This window comes from Anomaloglossus baeobatrachus, chromosome 12 (assembly GCF_048569485.1).
Source record: "Anomaloglossus baeobatrachus isolate aAnoBae1 chromosome 12, aAnoBae1.hap1, whole genome shotgun sequence".
In the NCBI taxonomy this organism is placed as follows: Eukaryota; Metazoa; Chordata; class Amphibia; order Anura; family Aromobatidae; genus Anomaloglossus; species Anomaloglossus baeobatrachus.
This window is the reverse complement of record NC_134364.1, coordinates 127,307,726-127,331,133: the sequence shown is the minus strand read 5'-3', so window position 1 is coordinate 127,331,133 and position 23,408 is coordinate 127,307,726. Positions and strand designations below refer to the sequence as shown.

At 45.4% G+C, this 23,408-nt stretch overlaps 1 protein-coding gene across 2 annotated transcripts in view; it reads right to left on the bottom strand.

Moving 5' to 3' along the window:
- NR1I3 (nuclear receptor subfamily 1 group I member 3) overlaps positions 1–22,275 on the bottom strand; it is a 30,827-nt gene extending 8,552 nt beyond the window's left edge. The window contains exons 1-4 of one of the 2 annotated variants that reach the window (XM_075330748.1): positions 22,191–22,275; positions 10,591–10,841; positions 6,829–6,959; positions 4,414–4,607 (exon numbers count right to left, since the gene is read on the bottom strand). In XM_075330748.1, the coding sequence (XP_075186863.1) occupies positions 4,414–4,607; positions 6,829–6,959; positions 10,591–10,841 (576 nt within the window). In that variant the 5' untranslated portion in view covers positions 22,191–22,275. Of the gene's footprint in view, positions 1–4,413; positions 4,608–6,828; positions 6,960–10,590; positions 10,842–21,648; positions 21,675–22,190 lie in introns of those variants that run through there. The other variant, XM_075330749.1, reaches the window with a different exon arrangement.
- Positions 22,276–23,408: the final 1,133 nt, after the last annotated feature.

Below are 23,408 nucleotides of genomic sequence, written 5' to 3'. Positions count from 1 at the left end.
CACCGGCCACCCTGGGATTATATTATCCACCCACCGACCACCCTGGGATTATATTATCCACCCACCGACCACCCTGGGATTATATTATACACCCGCCGGCCACCCACGGTTTATATTATCCGGCCACCCTGGGATTATATTGTCCACCCACCGGCCACCCTGGGGTTATATTATCCACCCACCGGCCACCCTGAGATTATATTATCCACCCACCGGCCACCCTGGGATTATTTTATCCACCCACCGGCCACCCTGGGATTATATTATCCACCCACCGGCCACCCTGGGATTATATTATCCAACCACCGGCCACCCTGGGATTATATTATCCACCCACCGACCACCCTGGGATTATATTATACACCCGCCGGCCACCCATGGTTTATATTATCCGGCCACCCTGGGATTACATTATCCACCCACCGGCCACCCTGGGATTATATTATCCGGCCACCCTGGGATTATATTATCCGGCCACCCTGGGATTATATTGTCCACCCACCGGCCACCCTGGGGTTATATTATCCACCCACCGGCCACCCTGGGATTATATTATCCACCCACCAGCCACCCTGTGATTATATTATCCACCCACCGGCCACCCTGGGATTATATTATCCAACCACCGGCCACCCTGGGATTATATTATCCACCCACCGACCACCCTGGGATTATATTATCCACCCACCGACCACCCTGGGATTATATTATCCACCCACCGACCACCCTGGGATTATATTATCCACCCACCGGCCACCCTGGGATTATATTATCCACCCACCGACCACCCTGGGATTATATTATACACCCGCCGGCCACCCACGGTTTATATTATCCGGCCACCCTGGGATTATATTGTCCACCCACCGGCCACCCTGGGGTTATATTATCCACCCACCGGCCACCCTGAGATTATTTTATCCACCCACCGGCCACCCTGGGATTATTTCATCCACCCACCGGCCACCCTGGGATTATATTATCCACCCACCGGCCACCCTGGGATTATATTATCCACCCACCGGCCACCCTGGTATTATTTTATCCACCCACCGGCCACCCTGGTATTATTTTATCCACCCACCGGCCACCCTGGGATTATATTATCCACCCACCGACCACCCTGGGATTATATTATCCACCCACCGACCACCCTGGGATTATATTATACACCCGCCGGCTACCCACGGTTTATATTATCCGGCCACCCTGGGATTATATTGTCCACCCACCGGCCACCCTGGGGTTATATTATCCACCCACCGGCCACCCTGAGATTATATTATCCACCCACCGGCCACCCTGGGATTATTTTATCCACCCACCGGCCACCCTGGGATTATATTATCCACCCACCGGCCACCCTGGGATTATATTATCCAACCACCGGCCACCCTGGGATTATATTATCCACCCACCGACCACCCTGGGATTATATTATCCACCCACCGACCACCCTGGGATTATATTATACACCCGCCGGCCACCCACGGTTTATATTATCCGGCCACCCTGGGATTATATTGTCCACCCACCGGCCACCCTGGGGTTATATTATCCACTCACCGACCACCCTGGGGTTATATATTATACACCCACTGTCCACCCTGGGATTATATTATACACCCACCGGCCACCCTGGGATTATATTACCACCCACCGGCCACCCTGGGATTATATTATACATCCACCGGCCACCCTGGGATTACATTATCCACCCACCGGCCACCCTGGGATTATATTATCCGGCCACCCTGGGATTATATTATCCGGCCACCCTGGGATTATATTGTCCACCCACCGGCCACCCTGGGGTTATATTATCCACCCACCGGCCACCCTGGGATTATATTATCCACCCACCGACCACCCTGGGATTATATTATTCACCCACCGGCCACCCTGGGATTATATTATCCGACCACCCTGGGATTATATTATCCACCCACCGGCCACCCTGGGATTATATTATCCACCCACCGGCCACCCTGGGATTATATTATACACCCACTGGCCACCCTGGGGTTATATTATCCACCCACCGGCCACCCTGGGATTATATTATCCACCCACCGGCCACCCTGGTATTTTATCCACCCACCGGCCACCCTGGGATTATATTATCCAACCACCGGCCACCCTGGGATTATATTATCCACCCACCGACCACCCTGGGATTATATTATCCACCCACCGACCACCCTGGGATTATATTATACACCCGCCGGCCACCCACGGTTTATATTATCCGGCCACCCTGGGATTATATTGTCCACCCACCGGCCACCCTGGGGTTATATTATCCACCCACCGGCCACCCTGAGATTATATTATCCACCCACCGGCCACCCTGGGATTATTTTATCCACCCACCGGCCACCCTGGGATTATATTATCCACCCACCGGCCACCCTGGGATTATATTATCCAACCACCGGCCACCCTGGGATTATATTATCCACCCACCGACCACCCTGGGATTATATTATACACCCGCCGGCCACCCATGGTTTATATTATCCGGCCACCCTGGGATTATATTGTCCACCCACCGGCCACCCTGAGGTTATATTATCCACTCACCGACCACCCTGGGGTTATATATTATACACCCACTGTCCACCCTGGGATTATATTACCACCCACCGGCCACCCTGGGATTATATTATACATCCACCGGCCACCCTGGGATTACATTATCCACCCACCGGCCACCCTGGGATTATATTATCCGGCCACCCTGGGATTATATTATCCGGCCACCCTGGGATTATATTGTCCACCCACCGGCCACCCTGGGGTTATATTATCCACCCACCGGCCACCCTGGGATTATATTATCCACCCACCAGCCACCCTGTGATTATATTATCCACCCACCGGCCACCCTGGGATTATATTATCCAACCACCGGCCACCCTGGGATTATATTATCCACCCACCGACCACCCTGGGATTATATTATCCACCCACCGACCACCCTGGGATTATATTATCCACCCACCGGCCACCCTGGGATTATATTATCCACCCACCGACCACCCTGGGATTATATTATACACCCGCCGGCCACCCACGGTTTATATTATCCGGCCACCCTGGGATTATATTGTCCACCCACCGGCCACCCTGGGGTTATATTATCCACCCACCGGCCACCCTGAGATTATTTTATCCACCCACCGGCCACCCTGGGATTATTTCATCCACCCACCGGCCACCCTGGGATTATATTATCCACCCACCGGCCACCCTGGGATTATATTATACACCCACTGGCCACCCTGGGGTTATATTATCCACCCACCGGCCACCCTGGGATTATATTATCCACCCACCGGCCACCCTGGGATTATTTTATCCACCCACCGGCCACCCTGGGATTATATTATCCACCCACCGGCCACCCTGGGATTATATTATCCAACCACCGGCCACCCTGGGATTATATTATCCACCCACCGACCACCCTGGGATTATATTATACACCCGCCGGCCACCCATGGTTTATATTATCCGGCCACCCTGGGATTATATTGTCCACCCACCGGCCACCCTGGGGTTATATTATCCACTCACCGACCACCCTGGGGTTATATATTATACACCCACTGTCCACCCTGGGATTATATTACCACCCACCGGCCACCCTGGGATTATATTATACATCCACCGGCCACCCTGGGATTACATTATCCACCCACCGGCCACCCTGGGATTATATTATCCGGCCACCCTGGGATTATATTATCCGGCCACCCTGGGATTATATTGTCCACCCACCGGCCACCCTGGGGTTATATTATCCACCCACCGGCCACCCTGGGATTATATTATCCACCCACCAGCCACCCTGTGATTATATTATCCACCCACCGGCCACCCTGGGATTATATTATCCAACCACCGGCCACCCTGGGATTATATTATCCACCCACCGACCACCCTGGGATTATATTATCCACCCACCGACCACCCTGGGATTATATTATCCACCCACCGACCACCCTGGGATTATATTATCCACCCACCGGCCACCCTGGGATTATATTATCCACCCACCGACCACCCTGGGATTATATTATACACCCGCCGGCCACCCACGGTTTATATTATCCGGCCACCCTGGGATTATATTGTCCACCCACCGGCCACCCTGGGGTTATATTATCCACCCACCGGCCACCCTGAGATTATTTTATCCACCCACCGGCCACCCTGGGATTATTTCATCCACCCACCGGCCACCCTGGGATTATATTATCCACCCACCGGCCACCCTGGGGTTATATTATCCATTCACCGGCCACCCTGGGATTATATTATACATATGATATTATTCTATACAGTGCTGATCTGACCGTATCACACATGGTGGGATTAGATACACTATAGTAGTGTTGTCCTCCTCACCCTGTAATCCACAAAATGTTCCAGGTGGGAGTCGAAGTGTTTCCGGTGAGCGTCAATCAGGATCTGTATGAGCCGCGTCTGCTCCTCGGACAGCGAGCCCACCTCTGCCGCCCTCTGCACCCGCTGCAGCCGCTCCTGCTTCTTCCTCATCCTCAGCTCACGCCTCGCCGTCAGTGCGTCCTCCGACATGATCACTGGAAGGCGAGAAACAACTTGTATATTACGTGGTTTTGTTATTGCCATTTTTTTTCATTATTACTTTATATTATTGATATTTTCTTTATTTGTTACCATATTGTTAGTGTATATTAATTTATTTTATTTAGTACTATTTTTTTATTGTTGCTATTATTAATTCAGGTTTTTTTCTATATTATAGTATAATCATCTAATATACATATATAACCAGTTTATATTCGTTATTTTTTAATTTTTCTTTTTTTCTTTCTATAGTTTAGTTTAAATTGTTTAATATTTAATATCTTTTTGTTATTTTAGATTTTAAGACTTATTTATTTTTATTTGACCATTATTTTATAATTAATTTTTTATTTGTTTTTTTATTCATTATTGTATTATATATATATATATTTATTTTTTTTATTTTACTCACTTATATAGCGCTATTAATTCCACAGCACTTTACGTCGATTCAACAACACTGTCCCCATTGGGGCTCACAATCTAAATAACTATTTTGATACACTACTTTGGAGTGTGGGGGAAACGCACGCACACGGGGAGAACATACAAACTCCATGCAGATGTGTCCTTGGTGGGAATTGAACCCAAGACCCCAGCACTACAAGTGTAAAACACATACAGTATATGCAGGTTATTTTAACATTTTATTTTGATTTTTTTGTTACTTTATTTGATATTTTTGCGGCTAGTAGTTTTACATTGCTATTTTTATTTTGTATATATTATATTAAAATTAACTAATTGTGTGTGTATATAGTTATTTTCTTTATCATTTTTACTATTTTCATAATTTGCACTTTTTATCTTTTATATTATTGTTTTGATATTTATTTCTACTTTCTATATTTTGTTTTATATTTATTTTTATTACTTTATTTTCTCATTAATTTTCATAGTTTTAGATTATTTTTGTTGCTATTTCTATTTTATCATTAATTTTTCATTCCGTTATTTTATATTATTGCAATTTTATATAATTTTCATTGCTATTTTAGATTAATTATATAACCTTTATGATGTTGTTGCTATATTATTATTATTATTATTATTAATAATAATAATAATAATAATAATAATAATAATATAAAAAATCCAAATATAAAATAATTAAAATTAATAATATTTTATATTTATCTTATTATTTTTCATTGTTATTTTATAGTTGGATATTATTATTTTGCTATTTTATAATTTCATTCTGTTATTATTATTATTAAATTCTAAAATAGCAACATAATAATGAACTATAAAATATCAATGAAAATAAATTAATACGATAAATATAAAATTATAAAATATTATTAATTTTCTTTGTAATTTTATAGTTGGATATTTTTTTATTTATTATTGTTTTATATTATTAATTTTCATTCATTGTATTTTATATTTGAATATTGTTGTTGTTGCTCTTTATATTATTTTTTGTTCTCCTTCCTATTTGCTGTTTGCATTATAATGTGGTTATTTTGTGTATTTCCCCTTCTTGCCGCCTCTCGTTGTTTCCCGCGCTCCGGTCGTGCTGTATAAATGCTGTAATGGTTATATAACGGCTGTGGGGCCGGGACGTGTCCTGGGATAAACCCTCCGTTTAATAATTCACACATTTGCTCAGTGAGCCGGGATCTTGTGCGCGCGCCAGGAGCAGAATCCCATAATACTGTTATAATGGTGCTGGGGGCTGCGTCCCCCTCCCCTCTCCCCCTCGTCTCCCCCGGGGGGGACGCAGCGCTCTGGATAATGTTTATTGAAATAAGATGAAAGGAATAAAAATGGTGGCGGGCGGGGGAGGGGGCTATTTATAGATGTGTCCCTGCGGCCATGACTGCGCCGCCCCAGTGCGGATTATACCGCAGAGCGCGCCCATTGTCAGGGCCAGGGGGGCACCGCTCAGATGGCATCTCCCCCCCTCCATGTGGGCAGTGGAATGGCTGCAATCTCCAAATTATACAGCAAAAATGTCCTCCCCTCCCAATATTTGTACAGCTTGTACCCCTGCACCTGTGCACAGCGCCCCCTCCCCGGTGGCAGCTGCGGCCCGTCTTAGGGCCACGAGGGTTTTGCTGTGGGTAATTAGGAGGGAGCCGTGTTTGCAGGGACCTGGTGGATTGGGGGCATCTGACCCTCCATTTAGTAATTTCTTCTGAGGCTTGCTCCGGCGAACATTAGGCATCACTTTAGTGCAGGAGAGCCTGATGGGGCTGGGGTACTTACTATCTCTCCTCATGCCCACCTCCAGGCATTTCTGCAGGCGGCAGGCTTGGCACCTTCTCCGCTTGGCTTTGGTGACCGGGCAGTTGCGGGTAAACGGGCAAGTGAAGGTCAGACCTTTAGTCATAGACCGCCTGACGAAAGCATGGAGGGAAACGAGCAGAACGGGAGAAATCAGAGTCCACACGTCATAAAATATACTGTACCGTAATCTGCTATAATATACCACAATATACCACAATGGCATATACTATACCATAATCTACTAGAATATACCGCATCTACCACAGTGTAATATACTGTACCGTAATATAGTATAATATTCCGCAATCTACTGCAATGTAATATACTATACCGTAATCTACTATATATATATCGCACTGTAATATACTGTATCATAATATACCACAATCTACTATAATATACCACAATGTAATATACTATACCGTAATCTAGTGTAATATACTGCAGTCTACCACACAATAATATGCTGGACCATAATCTACTGTAATGTAATATACTATACGGCAATCTACTACAGTGTAATATACTGTACCATAATATAGTATAATATACTGCAATCTACAGTAATACTATACCGTAATCTACTATAATATACTAGTCTACCACTCTAATATGCTGTACTGTAGTCTACTACAATGTCATATACCATACCGTAATCTACTATAATATATCGCATCTACCACAGTGTAATATATTGTACCGTAATATAGTATAATATACCGCAATCTACTGCAATGTAATATACTAAAATCCATAATCTACCATAATGTACTATATTGTACCATAATATAATCTACCATAATCTACTGCAAGGTAATATGCTGTAATCTACTATAGTATACCGCAATGTTATATACTGTAATCTACTATGATATACTGAAATCTACTGTAATGTAACATATACCTACACAGACAGACAGACGGGGACATGGACAGGGAGACACAGACAGTCAGAGACAGGGATACAGAGAGGGACAGAGACGGACAGTCAGTGACAGGGATACAGAGCGGGACATAGACGGACAGTCAGAGACAGGGATACAGAGAGGGACATAGACTGACAGTCAGAGACAGGGATACAGAGAGGGACAGAGACGGACAGTCAGAGACAGGGATACAGAGAGGGACAGAGACGGACAGTCAGAGACAGGGATACAGAGAGGGACAGAGACGGACAGTCAGAGACAGGGATACAGAGAGGGACAGAGACGGACAGTCAGAGACAGGGATACAGAGAGGGACAGAGACGGACAGTCAGAGACAGGGATACAGAGAGGGACAGAGACGGACAGTCAGAGACAGGGATACAGAGAGGGACATAGACTGACAGTCAGAGACAGGGATACAGAGAGGGACATAGACTGACAGTCAGAGACAGGGATACAGAGAGGGACATAGACTGACAGTCAGAGACAGGGATACAGAGAGGGACATAGACTGACAGTCAGAGACAGGGATACAGAGAGGGACATAGACGGACAGAGACAGGGATACAGAGAGGGACATAGACGGACAGTCAGAGACAGGGATACAGAGAGGGACATAGACGGACAGAGACAGGGATACAGAGAGGGACATAGACTGACAGTCAGAGACAGGGATACAGAGAGGGACATAGACGGACAGAGACAGGGATACAGAGAGGGACAGAGACGGACAGTCAGAGACAGGGATACAGAGAGGGACAGAGACGGACAGTCAGAGACAGGGATACAGAGAGGGACATAGACGGACAGTCAGAGACAGGGATACAGAGAGGGACATAGACGGACAGCCAGAGACGGGGATACAGAGAGGGACATAGACGGACAGTCAGAGACGGGGATACAGAGAGGGACAGAGACGGACAGTCAGAGACAGGGATACAGAGAGGGACATAGACGGACAGTCAGAGACAAGGACACGGACAATCAGACAGGGATACAGAGAGAGACAGGGACAGAGACAGTCAGAGAGAGAGACAGACAGGGACACAGAGAGGTACAAGGATATGGACAGGGACATGCACATGGACAGCGACAGGGACACAGACAGAGGGACAGGGACAGAGACAGGGACACGGACACTTAGTATCCGGGCATGGCCGGGTACTACAGCTAGTATATTATAATACACAGTAATCTCCTATCACAGCAAATCTAGTGCACAATTTACAGCATATAACATACTATACTGTACCTTAGAAATATACCTGATTATAAAATACTATACCATAATATGATCTACAATATAATATACTATACCATAAAATACTATAATCTACTAAAATAAAACATCCCGTACAGTAATTACTATAACTTGAATTGTAAAATACTCTTATACCGTAACAGTGTTCTGCACCGTAATCTATCACATAAAATCTTACACCGTGTTATATCACAGCGTTATATCCTATAATTTACCGTAACGGTATGGTAATAAAAAACATTACAATTTAACATGCCATTATATAGTTATACTGTACTATCAAATAAAATGATTGTATTTTACTGTAATCTACTGTATTGCAATACACCGTAATGTATTATCTACCGTACAATAACAATATAAACATATGACTAATTTATAGCTAAATATATATAAATTGCTTGTATGGATATAACCACTATAATTTCTATACGCCATATCAAGAATTTAGTCCCCGCTCTCCTGACTCCACCTTCAGTCCCCGCCCTCATTTCTCCACCTTCAGTCCCCGCCCTCATTTCTCCACCTTCAGTCCCCGCCCTCATTTCTCCACCTTCAGTCCCCATCCTCATGACTCCACCTTTTGTCCCTGCCATTGACTCCACCTTTACTCCCCGCCCTCATGATGCCACCTTTACTCCCCGCCCTCCTGACTCCACCTTCAGTCCCCGCCCTCATGACTCTACCTTTTGTCCCTGCCCTCATGACTCCACCTTCAGTCCCCATCCTCATGACTCCACCTTTTGTCCCTGCCATTGACTCCACCTTTACTCCCCGCCCTCCTGACGCCACCTTCAGTCCCCGCCCTCCTGACTCCACCTTCAGTCCCCGCCCTCATGACTCTACCTTTTGTCCCTGCCCTCATGACTCTACCTTTTGTCCCTGCCCTCATGACTCTACCTTTTGTCCCTGCCCTCATGACTCTACCTTTTGTCCCTGCCCTCATGACTCCACCTTCAGTCCCCATCCTCATGACTCCACCTTTTGTCCCTGCCATTGACTCCACCTTTACTCCCCGCCCTCCTGACGCCACCTTCAGTCCCCGCCCTCCTGACGCCACCTTCAGTCCCCGCCCTCCTGACGCCACCTTCAGTCCCCGCCCTCCTGACGCCACCTTCAGTCCCCATCCTCATGACTCTACCTTTTGTCCCTGCCCTCCTGACTCTACCTTTTGTCCCTGCCCTCCTGACTCTACCTTTTGTCCCTGCCCTCATGACTCCACCTTTTGTCCCTGCCCTTATGACTCCTCCTTCAGTCCCCGACTTCATTTCTCTATCTTCAGTCCCCGCCCTTATGACTCCTTTAGTTCCCACCCTCATTACTTCTTCTTTAGTCCTTGCCCTCATGACTCTACTATTAGTCCCCGCCCTTATGACTCCAGCGTTAGTATCCACCCTTGTGACTTCTTTAGTTCCCACCCTCATGACTCTACCTTAGTCCCCGCCCTTATGACTCCACCTATAGTCAGAGTTCTCAATACTTCACCATTTTTGTGGCAGGTCCTGGACTCATTTTATGGCGTGGACAGACCTGAGAAATGGCCGGAGCCTTTACCTGAAGAATCCCTTACAGCCCTCGCAGGTCAGGACATGGAAGTGGTAGCCATTAGCCTTATCCCCGCAGACGGTGCACACCTTCTCCTCAGCATCTGGGTCATCAATCTCCTCATCCTTGGGGGTCTTCATGCTCAGAGCGGACGCCCCTAGAGAGCCGCAGCTGCTGTTACTGTCCTCCTCATACATCGGGAACATGGCCGCGCTCCAGTCTGCCTGGGTACCAGGGTCCTCCTGATCCTGGGGATTCATCTAGAAGAGTCCAGCCCAAATATTAGTAGGTGAACTCCATAAGCCCCTCCTTACACTGCAGCACCACCTCATCATCTGTTACCTCTGACAACCATCTGGTATTCCCGTGTGAGAGGTTGTCAGCGCCGCCCCCGGGTGATGACATCACAGATATAATCACACAGGAGACATAAATGGTGATCTGTGATCTGCTGGGGTCGGATCATCAGATTTTTCAGTTTACCAGACGGTTACCTGTACATAATAATGTGGACATGGCCGGCTGCGCTGTCTGGATTATCGGACTTTCCGGTATCAGTCATGAATGGGGGGGTCTGGCAGCGGGTGATGATGACGGTGCACGGGGCGGCCATCCAGAACATTACTTCCAAAGCTCATGTAATATTTATACGCTCGTCTCCACCTGGTGGGCGCAGGAAAGTTCTCCACCATTTCTGGGTCACTGTATATTTAACTCTGTAGATCCTGGACGGATACAGTAAATCGATGGACGGCTGGTCTCCAATATCAGCAAACCCTATATATACTGTAAAGTTACCCTCACGGGAGAGGCGGCCCCTAATGTCATCCATGGTTCTCTACAGCTAAGCACAGTGTGGACCCCAATAATCTACCACAGACCCCTATAGTATGGTGTGGACACCAATAATCTACCACAGACCCTTATAGTATGGTGTGGACCCCAATAATCTACCACAGACCCTTATAGTATGGTGTGGACACCAATAATCTACCACAGGCCCCTATAGTATGGCGTGTTTCCCCATATTATAGTACAGGCCCCTATAATATGGTGCGTGCCCCTATATTATAGCACAGACCCAATAGTATGGTGCGTGTCCCTATATTATAGCACAGACCCCTATAGTATGGTGCATGTCCCCATTTAGCACAGGCCCCTATAGTATGGTGTGTGTCCCTATATTATAGCACGGGCCCCTATAATGCATTGCGTGCCCCTATATTATAGCACGGGCCCCTATAGTATGATGCGTGTCCCTATATTATAGCACAGGCCCCTATAGTATGGTGCATGTCCCCATATTATAGCACAGGCCCCTATAGTATGGTGCGTGCCCCTATATTATAGCACGGACCCCTATAGTATGGTGCATGTCCCTATATTATAGCACAGGCCCCTATAGTATGATGCGTGTCCCCATATTATAGCACAGGATCTATAGTATGGTGTGTGTCCCTATATTATAGCACGGGCCCCTATAGTGCAATGCGTGTCCCTATGTTATAGCATGGGCCCCTATAGTATGATGCGTGTCCCTATATTATAGCACGGGCCCCTATAGTATGATGCGTGTCCCTATATTATAGCACCGGCCCCTATAGTACGATGCATGTCCCTATATTATAGCACAGGCCCCTATAGTATGGTGTGTGCCTATATTATAGCACGGGCCCCTATAGTGCAATGCGTGTCCCTATATTATAGCACGGGCCCCTATAGTATGATGCATGTCCCTATATTATAGCACAGGCCCCTATAGTATGATGTGTATCCCTATATTATAGCACGGGCCCCTATAGTACGATGCATGTCCCTATATTATAGCACGGGCCCCTATCGTACGATGCGTGTCCCTATATTATAGCACGGGCCCCTATAGTGCAATGCGTGTCCCTATATTATAGCACGGGCCCCTATCGTACGATGCGTGTCCCTATATTATAGCACGGGCCCCTATAGTATGATGCGTGTCCCTATATTATAGCACGGGCCCCTATAGTATGATGCGTGTCCCTATATTATAGCACGGGCCCCTATAGTATGATGCGTGTCCCTATATTATAGCACGGACCCCTATAGTGCAATGCGTGTCCCTATATTATAGCACAGGCCCCTATAGTATGATGCGTATCACTATATTATAGCACGGGCCCCTATAGTACAATGCGTGTCCCTATATTATAGCACGGGCCCCTATAGTGCAATGCGTGTCCCTATATTATAGCACGGGCCCCTATAGTATGATGTGTGTCCCTATATTATAGCACGGGCCCCTATAGTACAATGCGTGTCCCTATATTATAGCACCGGCCCCTATAGTAGGATGCGTGTCCCTATATTATAGCACAGGCCCCTATAGTATGGTGTGTGTCCCTATATTATAGCACGGGCCCCTATAGTACGATGCATGTCCCTATATTATAGCACAGGCCCCTATAGTATGGTGTGTGTGTGCCTATATTATAGCACGGGCCCCTATAGTGCAATGCGTGTCCCTATATTATAGCACAGGCCCCTATAGTATGGTGTGTGTGCCTATATTATAGCACGGGCCCCTATAGTGCAATGCGTGTCCCTATATTATAGCACGGGCCCCTATAGTACGATGCGTGTCCCTATGTTATAACACAGGCCCCTATAGTATGGTGTGTGTCCCTATATTATAGCACCGGCCCCTATAGTATGATGCGTGTCCCTATATTATAGCACAGGCCCCTATAGTGCAATGCATGTCCCTATATTATAGCACCGGCCCCTATAGTACAATGCGTGTCCCTATATTATAGCACAGGCCCCTATAGTATGATGCGTATCACTATATTCTAGCACGGGCCCCTATAGTACAATGCGTGTCCCTATATTATAGCACGGGCCCCTATAGTGCAATGCGTGTCCCTATGTTATAGCACGGGCCCCTATAGTACGATGCGTGTCCCTATATTATAGCATGGGCCCCTATAGTACAATGCGTGTCCCTATATTATAGCATGGGCCCCTATAGTATGATGCGTGTCCCTATATTATAGCACGGGCCCCTATAGTATGATGCGTATCACTATATTATAGCACGGGCCCCTATAGTACAATGCGTGTCCCTATATTATAGCACGGGCCCCTATAGTGCAATGCGTGTCCCTATATTATAGCACCGGCCCCTATAGTACAATGTGTGTCCCTATATTATAGCACGGGCCCCTATAGTATGATGCGTGTCCCTATGTTATAGCACGGGCCCCTATAGTACGATGCGTGTCCTTATATTATAGCACAGGCCCCTATAGTACAATGCGTGTCCCTATATTATAGCACGGGCCCCTATAGTGCAATGTGTGTCCCTATATTCTAGCACGGGCCCCTATAGTATGATGCGTGTCCCTATATTATAGCACGGGCCCCTATAGTACAATGTGTGTCCCTATATTATAGCACGGGCCCCTATAGTATGATGCGTGTCCCTATGTTATAGCACGGGCCCCTATAGTACGATGCGTGTCCTTATATTATAGCACAGGCCCCTATAGTACAATGCGTGTCCCTATATTATAGCACGGGCCCCTATAGTGCAATGTGTGTCCCTATATTCTAGCACGGGCCCCTATAGTATGATGCGTGTCCCTATATTATAGCACGGGCCCCTATAGTATGGTCTCTAAAGCTGAGCTTTGTTAATTACTATCGGCAATAAAGAGAATAGATTTTGAGGTCAGCCGGCAGCAGAGGCCTCTGTGTGCCCTATAGGATGGTGCCCCCTATAGTACCCATTGGATATCTAATGACGACAGTAGACGGAGTGTGTAATGTGCCTCATCATGTCTGGAGGCATCCGCAGCAAGCAGCAGCCTGCGCACTGGTAACGAGCGCCAATAATGTGCCACTTATAGAAAGGGTGTAGTCACAGCCCAAGGACTGTGGTGTGAACATGGCGAGGAATAGCAGAGCTGTGTGTGTTAGGAGGTCGCCCCAACACGCGCAGACAAACCCGTCCTTACTAGGCCTATAGTGTTCAGCAAAGTTGTCAGTCACGGTCTGTGGACCTCACCGCCATGCTCTCCACATTGTCTGTGACCCGCGTGTCTGCATACCCATAGTGACATGGTGAATACCACAAAACCGGATCCCCCACATTCACCACGAAAATCTCCAGACCTTTGTATACAGTTACTTAAAATGGAAAAGATTAGAAAACAATCCGGGTCATCGCACGATCACTGGTCACACGACCGATCCCACGCTGAGGACGAGACATAAAACTAAAAATGTCTGTATATACTGTACATCTGTGTGTGTGTGTGTGTGTATGTATATATGTATATATATATATATATAATATATAAATATAAAAAAAAAAAATTCTTTCTCCAGAAACCCTAGTCTTCAGATTTCATTGTACCCTGCACAGATACAAGACACCCTGTGCCAGACGCAGAAAGCAGCCCCAGAACATAACTCAGCCTCCTCCATGTTTCACAGTAGGGACAGTGTTCTTTTCTTGATATGCTTCATTTTTCCGTCTGTAAACATACAACCCCTGGCAAAAATTCTGGCCTCACCTGGTTCTGAGGATGTTCATTCAGTTGTTTACTTTTGTTTAAAAAAAAGCCGATCATAGACGGCACAAAACTAAAGTCATTTCAAATGGCAACTTTTTGGCTTTAAGAAAAACGAAAAAAAATTATGAAAAACATAATGTGCAGCCAGTAACTGTTACTTTTCAAGACCAAACGGGGACAATTATGGAATCACTCAATTATGAGGAAAAAATTATGGAATCATGAAAAACAAACAAAAGAACCCTCCTATACATCACTAGTATGTTGTTGCACCACCTCTGGCTTTTATAACAGCTTGCAGTCTCTGAGGCATGGACTTAGTGAGTGACAAACAGTCTCTTCATCAATCTGGATCCATCTTTCTCTGATTGCTGTTGCCAGATCAGCTTTGCAGGTTGGAGCCTTGTCATGGACCATTTTCTTCAACTTTCACCATAGATTTTCAATTGGATTGAGATCCGGATTATTTGCGGCCATGTCATTGACCTTATGTGTCTTCTTTCAAGGAATGTTTTCACAGTTTTTGCTCTATGGCAGGATGCATTATCATCTTGATAAATGATTTCATCATCCTCAAACATCCTTTCAATTGATGAAATAAGAAAAGTGTCCAAAATTTCAATGTAAACTTGGGCATTTATTGAAGATGTAATGAAAGCCATCTCCCCAGTGCCTTTACGTGACATGCAGCCCCATATCATCAATGACTGTGGAAATTTACATGTTCTCTTCAGGCAGTCATTTTTTATTGTTTAGCTTTTCTGTATGTAAATTTCATTTCCTTTAGGCGGTTTCTTACAGTTCGGTCACAGACATTGACTCTAGTTTCCTCCCATTCGTTCCTCATTTGTTTTGTTGTGCATTTCCTGTTTTGGAGACATATTGCTTTGTTTCCTGTCTTGACGCTTTGATGTCTTCCTTGGTCTACCAGTATGTTTGCCTTTAACAACCTTCCCATGTTGTTTGTATTTGGCCCAGATTTTAAACAAAGCTGACTGTGAACAACCAACATCTTTTGGAACATTGTGTGATGATTTACCCTCTTAAGAGTTTGATAATCCTCTCCTTTGTTTCAATTGACATCTCTCGTGTTGGAGCCATGATTCATGTCAGTCCACTTGGTGCAACAGCTCTCCAAGGTGTGATCACTCCTTTTTAGATGCAGATTAACGAGCAGATCTTATTTGATGCAGGTGTTAGTTTTGGGAATTAAATTTTACAGGGTGATTCCATAATTTTTTCCCCTGTTTGGGCTTGAAAAGTAACCGTTACTGGCTGCACATTGTTTTCATGATTTTTTTTTTAGTGTTTCTTAAAGCCAGAAGGTTGACATTTGAAATAACTTTAGATTTGTGCCGTCTGTGATCTGCTTTTTTTTAAACAAAAGTAAACAACTGAATGAACATCCTCAGAGCCAGGGGAGGCCAGAATTTTTGCCAGGGGTTGTAGATGTTAATTTGCGGAGGTAATCTGGAGATATTTCACCCCATGCTTCCCCCCTCCACAAGTTGGATTGTCTTGATGGGCACTTTTTGGCACCATACGGTCAAGCTGCTCCCACAACAGCTAAATAGGGTTGAGATCTGGTGACTGGGTCACTCCATTACAGATAGATACCAGCTGCCGGCTTCTTCCCTAAATAGTTCATGCATAATTTGGAGGTTGTGCTTTGGGTCATTGTCCTGTTGTAGGATGAAATTGGCTCCAATCAATCCCTTTTACCTCGTACAAATCTCCCACTTTACCAGCACCAAAGCAACCCCAGACCATCATATTACCTCCACCATGCTTGACGGAGGGCGTCAGGCACTCTTCCAGCATCTTTTCAGTAGTTCTGCGTCTCCACAAATGTTCTTCTGTGTGATACAAACACCTCAACCTTCGATTCTTCTGTGCATAACACTTTTTTCCAATCTTCCTCTGTCCAATGTCTGTGTTCTTTTGCCCATATTAATCTTTTCCTTTTATTAGCCAGTCTCAGATATGGCTTTTTCTTTGCCGTTCTGCCCTGAAGGCCGGCATCCCAGAGTCGCCTCTTCACTGTAGACGATGACACTGGTATTTTGCGGGTACTATGTAATGAAGCTGCCAGTTGAGGACCTGTGAGGCGTGGATTTCTCACACTAGAGCCTCTAATGTACTTGTCTTGTTGCTCAGTTGTGCAGCGCGGCCTCCCACTTCTCTCTACTCTGGTTGCAGCCTGTTTGTGCTCTCCTCTGAAGGGAGTAGTACACACCATTGTAGGAAATCTTCAGTTTCTTGGCAATTTCTTGCATAGAATATCCTTCATTTCTAAGAACATGAATAGACTGTCGAGTTTCACAGGAAAGTTCTCTTTTTCTGGCCATTTTGAGAGTTTAATGGAACCAACAAATGTAATGCTCCAGATTCTCAACTAGCTCAAAGGAAGGTCAGTTTTATAGCTTCTCTAATCAGTAAAGCTGTGTTCAGCTGTGCTAACATACCTGCACAAGGGTTTTCAAGAGATTTCTAAACATCCATTAGCCTTCTAACACAGTTAGCAAACACAATGTACCATTAGAACACTGGAGTGGTGGTTGTTGGAAATGGGCCTCTATACACCTATGAAGATATTGCATTATAAACCAGACGTTTGCAGCTAGAACAGTCATTTACCACATAATGTATAGAGGGGATTTCTGTCTAATTTAATGTTAGCTTTGTTGAAAAAAATGTGCTTTTCTTTAAAAAATAAGAAAATATCTGTGACCCTAAACTTTGAACTGTAGTGTGTGTATGTATGTATGTATGTATGTATGTATGTATGTATGATAGATTTTATATATATATAAAATATATTTCTCTCTAGAATCCCTTGATAGTCTTGAAATGTCATTGTACCCAGCACAGATTCAAGACCCCCTGTGCCAAATGCAGCAAAGCAGCCCCAGGACATAACAGAGCCTCCTCCATGTTTCACAGTAGGGACAGTGTTCTTGTCAACATGTAGTTTGGCAAATTCCAGTCTGTTTTTTGTATGATTTTTCTCAAGAATGGTGTCCTCCTTGGTCATCTCCCATGAAGTCCACTTCGGCTCAAACAACGACGAATGGTGCAATCTGACACTGATGTTCCTTGAGCTTGAAGTTAACCTTTAATCTCTTTAGAAGTTTTTCTGGGCTCTTTTGATACCATTCGTATTATACGTCTCTTTGATTTGTCATCAATTTTCCTCCTGCGTTCACGTCTAGGGAGGTTGGCTAAAGTCCCATGGATATTACATTTCTGAATAATATGTGCAAATGTCGTCAGAGGAACATCAAGCTGCTTGGAGATGGTCTTATAACCTTTATCGTTTAACATGCTTGTGTATCATTTTCTTTCTAAGCTCCTGAGACAACTCTTTCCTTCACTTACTCTGGTTCATGTTGAGTGTGGTACACACCATGTCACCAAACAGCACAGTGAGTATCTGTAGCCCTATATACAGGCCACTGACTGATTACAAGATTGTAGACACCTGTGATGCTAATTAGTGGACACCTTGATGGAACATGTCCCTTTTGTCACATTATTTTATGGGGCGCCATCATTTCTGTCCGGGTCTGTTTCATGAGTTATTTTTTTTAACTTCTGTGGGAGCAGAAAGCAGCAATGTCTGACTGTTCATTTTCATAGATTTTTTTTTATTTATTATTACTTTTGTCAGATTCAAGTTATTTCTGTGACCATTGTGGGTTTTTCTTTCATTAAACGAGGGACGAGGGGTCCCAACAATTTTGACCATGTCTGTGTGTATATATAGCTTTTATACCCTGTGAACTTGTCCAGTCTCCGGTCTTCTGCAGCCTGTCACAGGTTTTCCTCCAGGATGTATTCCCCCTGTATTTAGCTCCATCCATCCTCCCATCACATCTAACCAGCTTGCCTGTACCTGCTGAAGAAAAGCCTCCCCACAGCATAATGCTGCTACCACCATGTGTGACGGTGGGGATGGTGTTTTCATGGTGATGTGCAGTTATAGATTTCCATCACACAGAAAGTTTTGCATTTAGTCCAAACTGTTCTCCTTTGGTCTCATCTGACCAGAGCCCCTTCTTCCACTACTCGCTGTGTCCCCTTCATCTTAATTTTAAAAATGCTTTCTCCTTCCATAGGAGGAGTATATAACTTATAGTCTTCCTGTGGACAGATTCTCCCCCTGGACTGTGGATCCTGCGGCTGCTACTTCTCTCATTAGTGCTCTCTTTCTTGGGATGTCTATTTCGGTGGTCGGCCATGTCTGGGAATTTTCCAGTTGTGCCGTACTCCTATTATTGGAAGATGGATTGAGCAGTGCTCCATGAGATGTTAAGAGTATGGGCTATTTCTTTATAACCTAACCCTGATTTCCTCCTCTTTATCCCTGACCTGCCCGGTGGGTTCCTTGCTTTTCTTGATGCAGTTTGATCCCTAATATTCTCACACAAACCTCTGAGGCCTTCACAGGACAGCTTTAGTTATACCAAGAAATCGGATAAATATATGATATATATGTATACACACATATTGGGGCCCATTATGCAGCCCCATACTACTGGGAGGCAAAGTACAACTTGCTGGGAGCATGTTCAGTGTTTACAGAACACAAGCATCCATAATAAAGTCTGAGCAGCTCAGTAATTACTGCACATCTAATTATCACGCAACCTATTCAATATGTAACCCTGACCTTTAACCCCAAATATTACGCAGCGGCCCTGGAATTGCTGCAGTCAGCAGAAGTTAGGTATAGTTATATATCACTTACACCACAAATCATGTGACACCAGTGACATCACCGCTCCCCAGATATAATAATACAGTGCCTTGTGAAAGTATTCAGCCCCCTTGAATTATTCAACCTTTTCCCCATTTCAGGCTTCAAACATAAAGATAAAATGTTAATGTTCTGGAGAAGAATCAACAAAAAGTGACACAATTGTGAAGATAAACGAAATTTTTTGCTTATTTTAAATTTTTTTAAAAATAAATAACTGAAAATTGGGGTGTGCAATATTATTCATCCCCTGTAAGTGAATCCTTTGTAGCGCCCCCTTTTGCTGCGATTACAGCTGCAGTCTCTTGGGGGATGTGTCTATCAGTTTTGCACATGGAGAGGTGAAATTCTCGCCCATTCTTTGTAAACAGCTGGAGCTGAGTGAGGTTGGATGGAGGTGTTTGTGAACAGCAGTTTTCAGCTCTTTCCACAGATTCTCAATTGGGTTCAGGTCTGGACTGTGACTTGGCCATTCTAACACCTGGATACGTTTATTTGTGAACCTTTCCATTGTAGATTTTGCTTTATGTTTGGGATCATTGTCTTGTTGGAAGACAAATCTCTGTCCCAGTCTCAGGTCTTTTGCAGACTCCAACAGGTTTTCTTCAAGAATGGTCCTGTATTTGGCTCCATCCATCTTCCCATCAATTTTAACCATCTTCCCTGTCCCTGCTGAAGAAAAACAGGCCCAAACCATGATGCTGCCACCACCATGTTTGACAGTGGGGATGGTGTGTTCATGGTGATGAGCTGTGTTGCTTTTATACCAAACATATTGTTCGGCATTGTGCCCAAATAGTTAGATTTTGGTTTCCTCTGAGCAGAGCACCTTCTTCCACATGTTTGGTGTCTCCAGGTGGCTTGTGGTAAACTTTAAACAACACTTTTTATGCATATCTTTGAGAAATGGTTTTCTCCTTGTCACTCTTCCATAAAGGCCAGATTTGTGCAGTGTAGACTGATTGTTGTCCTATGGACAGACTCTCCCACCTCAGCTGTAGATCTCTGCAGATCATCCAGAGGGATCATGGGCCTCTTGGCTGCATCTCTGATCAGTCTTCTCCTTGTGTGAGATGACAGTTTGGATGGACGGCCGGGTCTTGGTAGATTTGCAGTGGTATGATGCTCCTTCCATTTCAATATGATCGCTTGCACACTGCTTCTTGTTTAAAGTTGTGGAAATCTTTTTGTAACCAAATCCGGCTTTAAACTTCTCCACAACAGTATCACGGACCTGCCTGTTGTGTTCCTTGGTCTTCATGATGCTCTCTGCGCTTTACACAGAACACTGAGACTATCACAGAGCAGGGGCATTTATACAGAGACTTGATCACACACAGGGGCTTATATTTATCCTCATCAGTCATTTAGGACAACATTGGATCATTCAGAGATCTTCAATCAACTTCTGGAGGGAGTTTCCTGCACTGAAAGTAAAGGGGATGAATAATATTGCACGCCCCAATTTTCAGTTATTTATTTTCTACAAAAGTATAAAATAAGCAATAAATTTCCTTCATCTTCACAATTGTGTCACTTGTTGTTGATTCTTCACGAGAACATTAACATTTTTATCTTTATGTTTGAAGCTGAAATGTGGGAAAAGATTGAAAAATTCAAGGGGGCTGAATACTTTCCCAAGGCACTGTATATTACAGAGGTGACATCACCGCTCCTCACATATAATGATATATTACAGCAGTGACATCACCACAGTGGGGGTCACACCATGGCTCGGCCAGGGCCTCTACCCACCTGAGTGCCGGTGACATTACCGCTGCAGGTGATCAGGTCTACGCCAACAAACCACAAAACTGTTTTCATTCTGGGAACGGAATTTGAACTTTGCCCGTTGTTAAATGCAGAGCCGGATATACTGTATACCGAGGGTGGGTATGACTCCGCTGCCATTTCTACATCTGTAAGGGACACTGTTAAAGGGGACCGATCACCAGATTACCAGATCACAGTGTGTCCCCTTAATAAACACTCATAGAGGTGTCAAAATAATGTCAATAAAAAAGAGCGTATTATATTTACGAGGGATTTGAGATGCTGCTCATCTGAATAATGCTGCCACATACACATACTACCGCCATACACTGTGCACATAAAACATTATTACCCATATAACATTATAGCTCCATATATAATACTGCCAATTAGTGCACAAATTACAGTGCGGTAACGTGAGCACACAATAACGCCTCCGTACTGTGATCAGTGCACAATCTGTGCAGAGAACTATCTGACTGACACCGCAGGTGAATTTAAAGGAGCCATGTCCCCGCAATTACCTGTGTGTTGAGCAGGCGAGTCCACCGGCCGGACGCGTACGGTCACCCCATGTAGTGTCCTGAACCTGCAGAAACACCAGTGTGAGATAAAAAAAAACACTCAGAAAAAATACCCACAATGCCCAGGGAATGAAGTCAGACCTGCCCGTCCTGTCAGAACAGAACAACCTGTACCTGTGCCTCCTCCGCCTTCTCGCTGCTGGGTAAACAGCGCGCAGCACCAGAGAGGACCACACCGAATACTGACAGCACCAGAGAGGACCACACCGAATACTGACAGCACCAGAGAGGACTACACCGAATACTGACAGCACCAGAGAGGTCCACACCGAATACTGACAGCACCAGAGAGGTCCACACCGAATACTGACAGCACCAGGGAGGACCACACCGAATACTGACAGCACCAGAGAGGACCACACCGAATACTGACAGCACCAGAGAGGACCACACCGAATACTGACAGCACCAGAGAGGGCCACACCGAATACTGACAGCACCAGAGAGGACCACACCGAATACTGACAGCACCAGAGAGGACCACACCGAATACTGACAGCACCAGAGAGGACCACACCGAATACTGACAGCACCAGAGAGGGCCACACCGAATACTGACAGCACCAGGGAGGACCACACCGAATACTGACAGCACCAGAGAGGACCACACCGAATACTGACAGCACCAGAGAGGGCCACACCGAATACTGACAGCACCAGGGAGGACCACACCGAATACTGACAGCACCAGAGAGGACCACACCGAATACTGACAGCACCAGGGAGGGCCACACCGAATACTGACAGCACCAGAGAGGACCACACCGAATACTGACAGCACCAGAGAGGACCACACCGAATACTGACAGCACCAGAGAGGACCACACCGAATACTGACAGCACCAGAAAGGACCACACCGAATACTGACAGCACCAGAGAGGGCCACACCGAATACTGACAGCACCAGGGAGGACCACACCGAATACTGACAGCACCAGAGAGGACCACACCGAATACTGACAGCACCAGGGAGGGCCACACCGAATACTGACAGCACCAGAGAGGACCACACCGAATACTGACAGAACAAGGGAGGACCACACCGAATACTGACAGCACCAGAGAGGACCACACCGTATACTGACAGCACCAGAGAGGATCACACCGTATACTGACAGCACCAGGGAGGATCACACCGAATACTGACAGCACCAGAG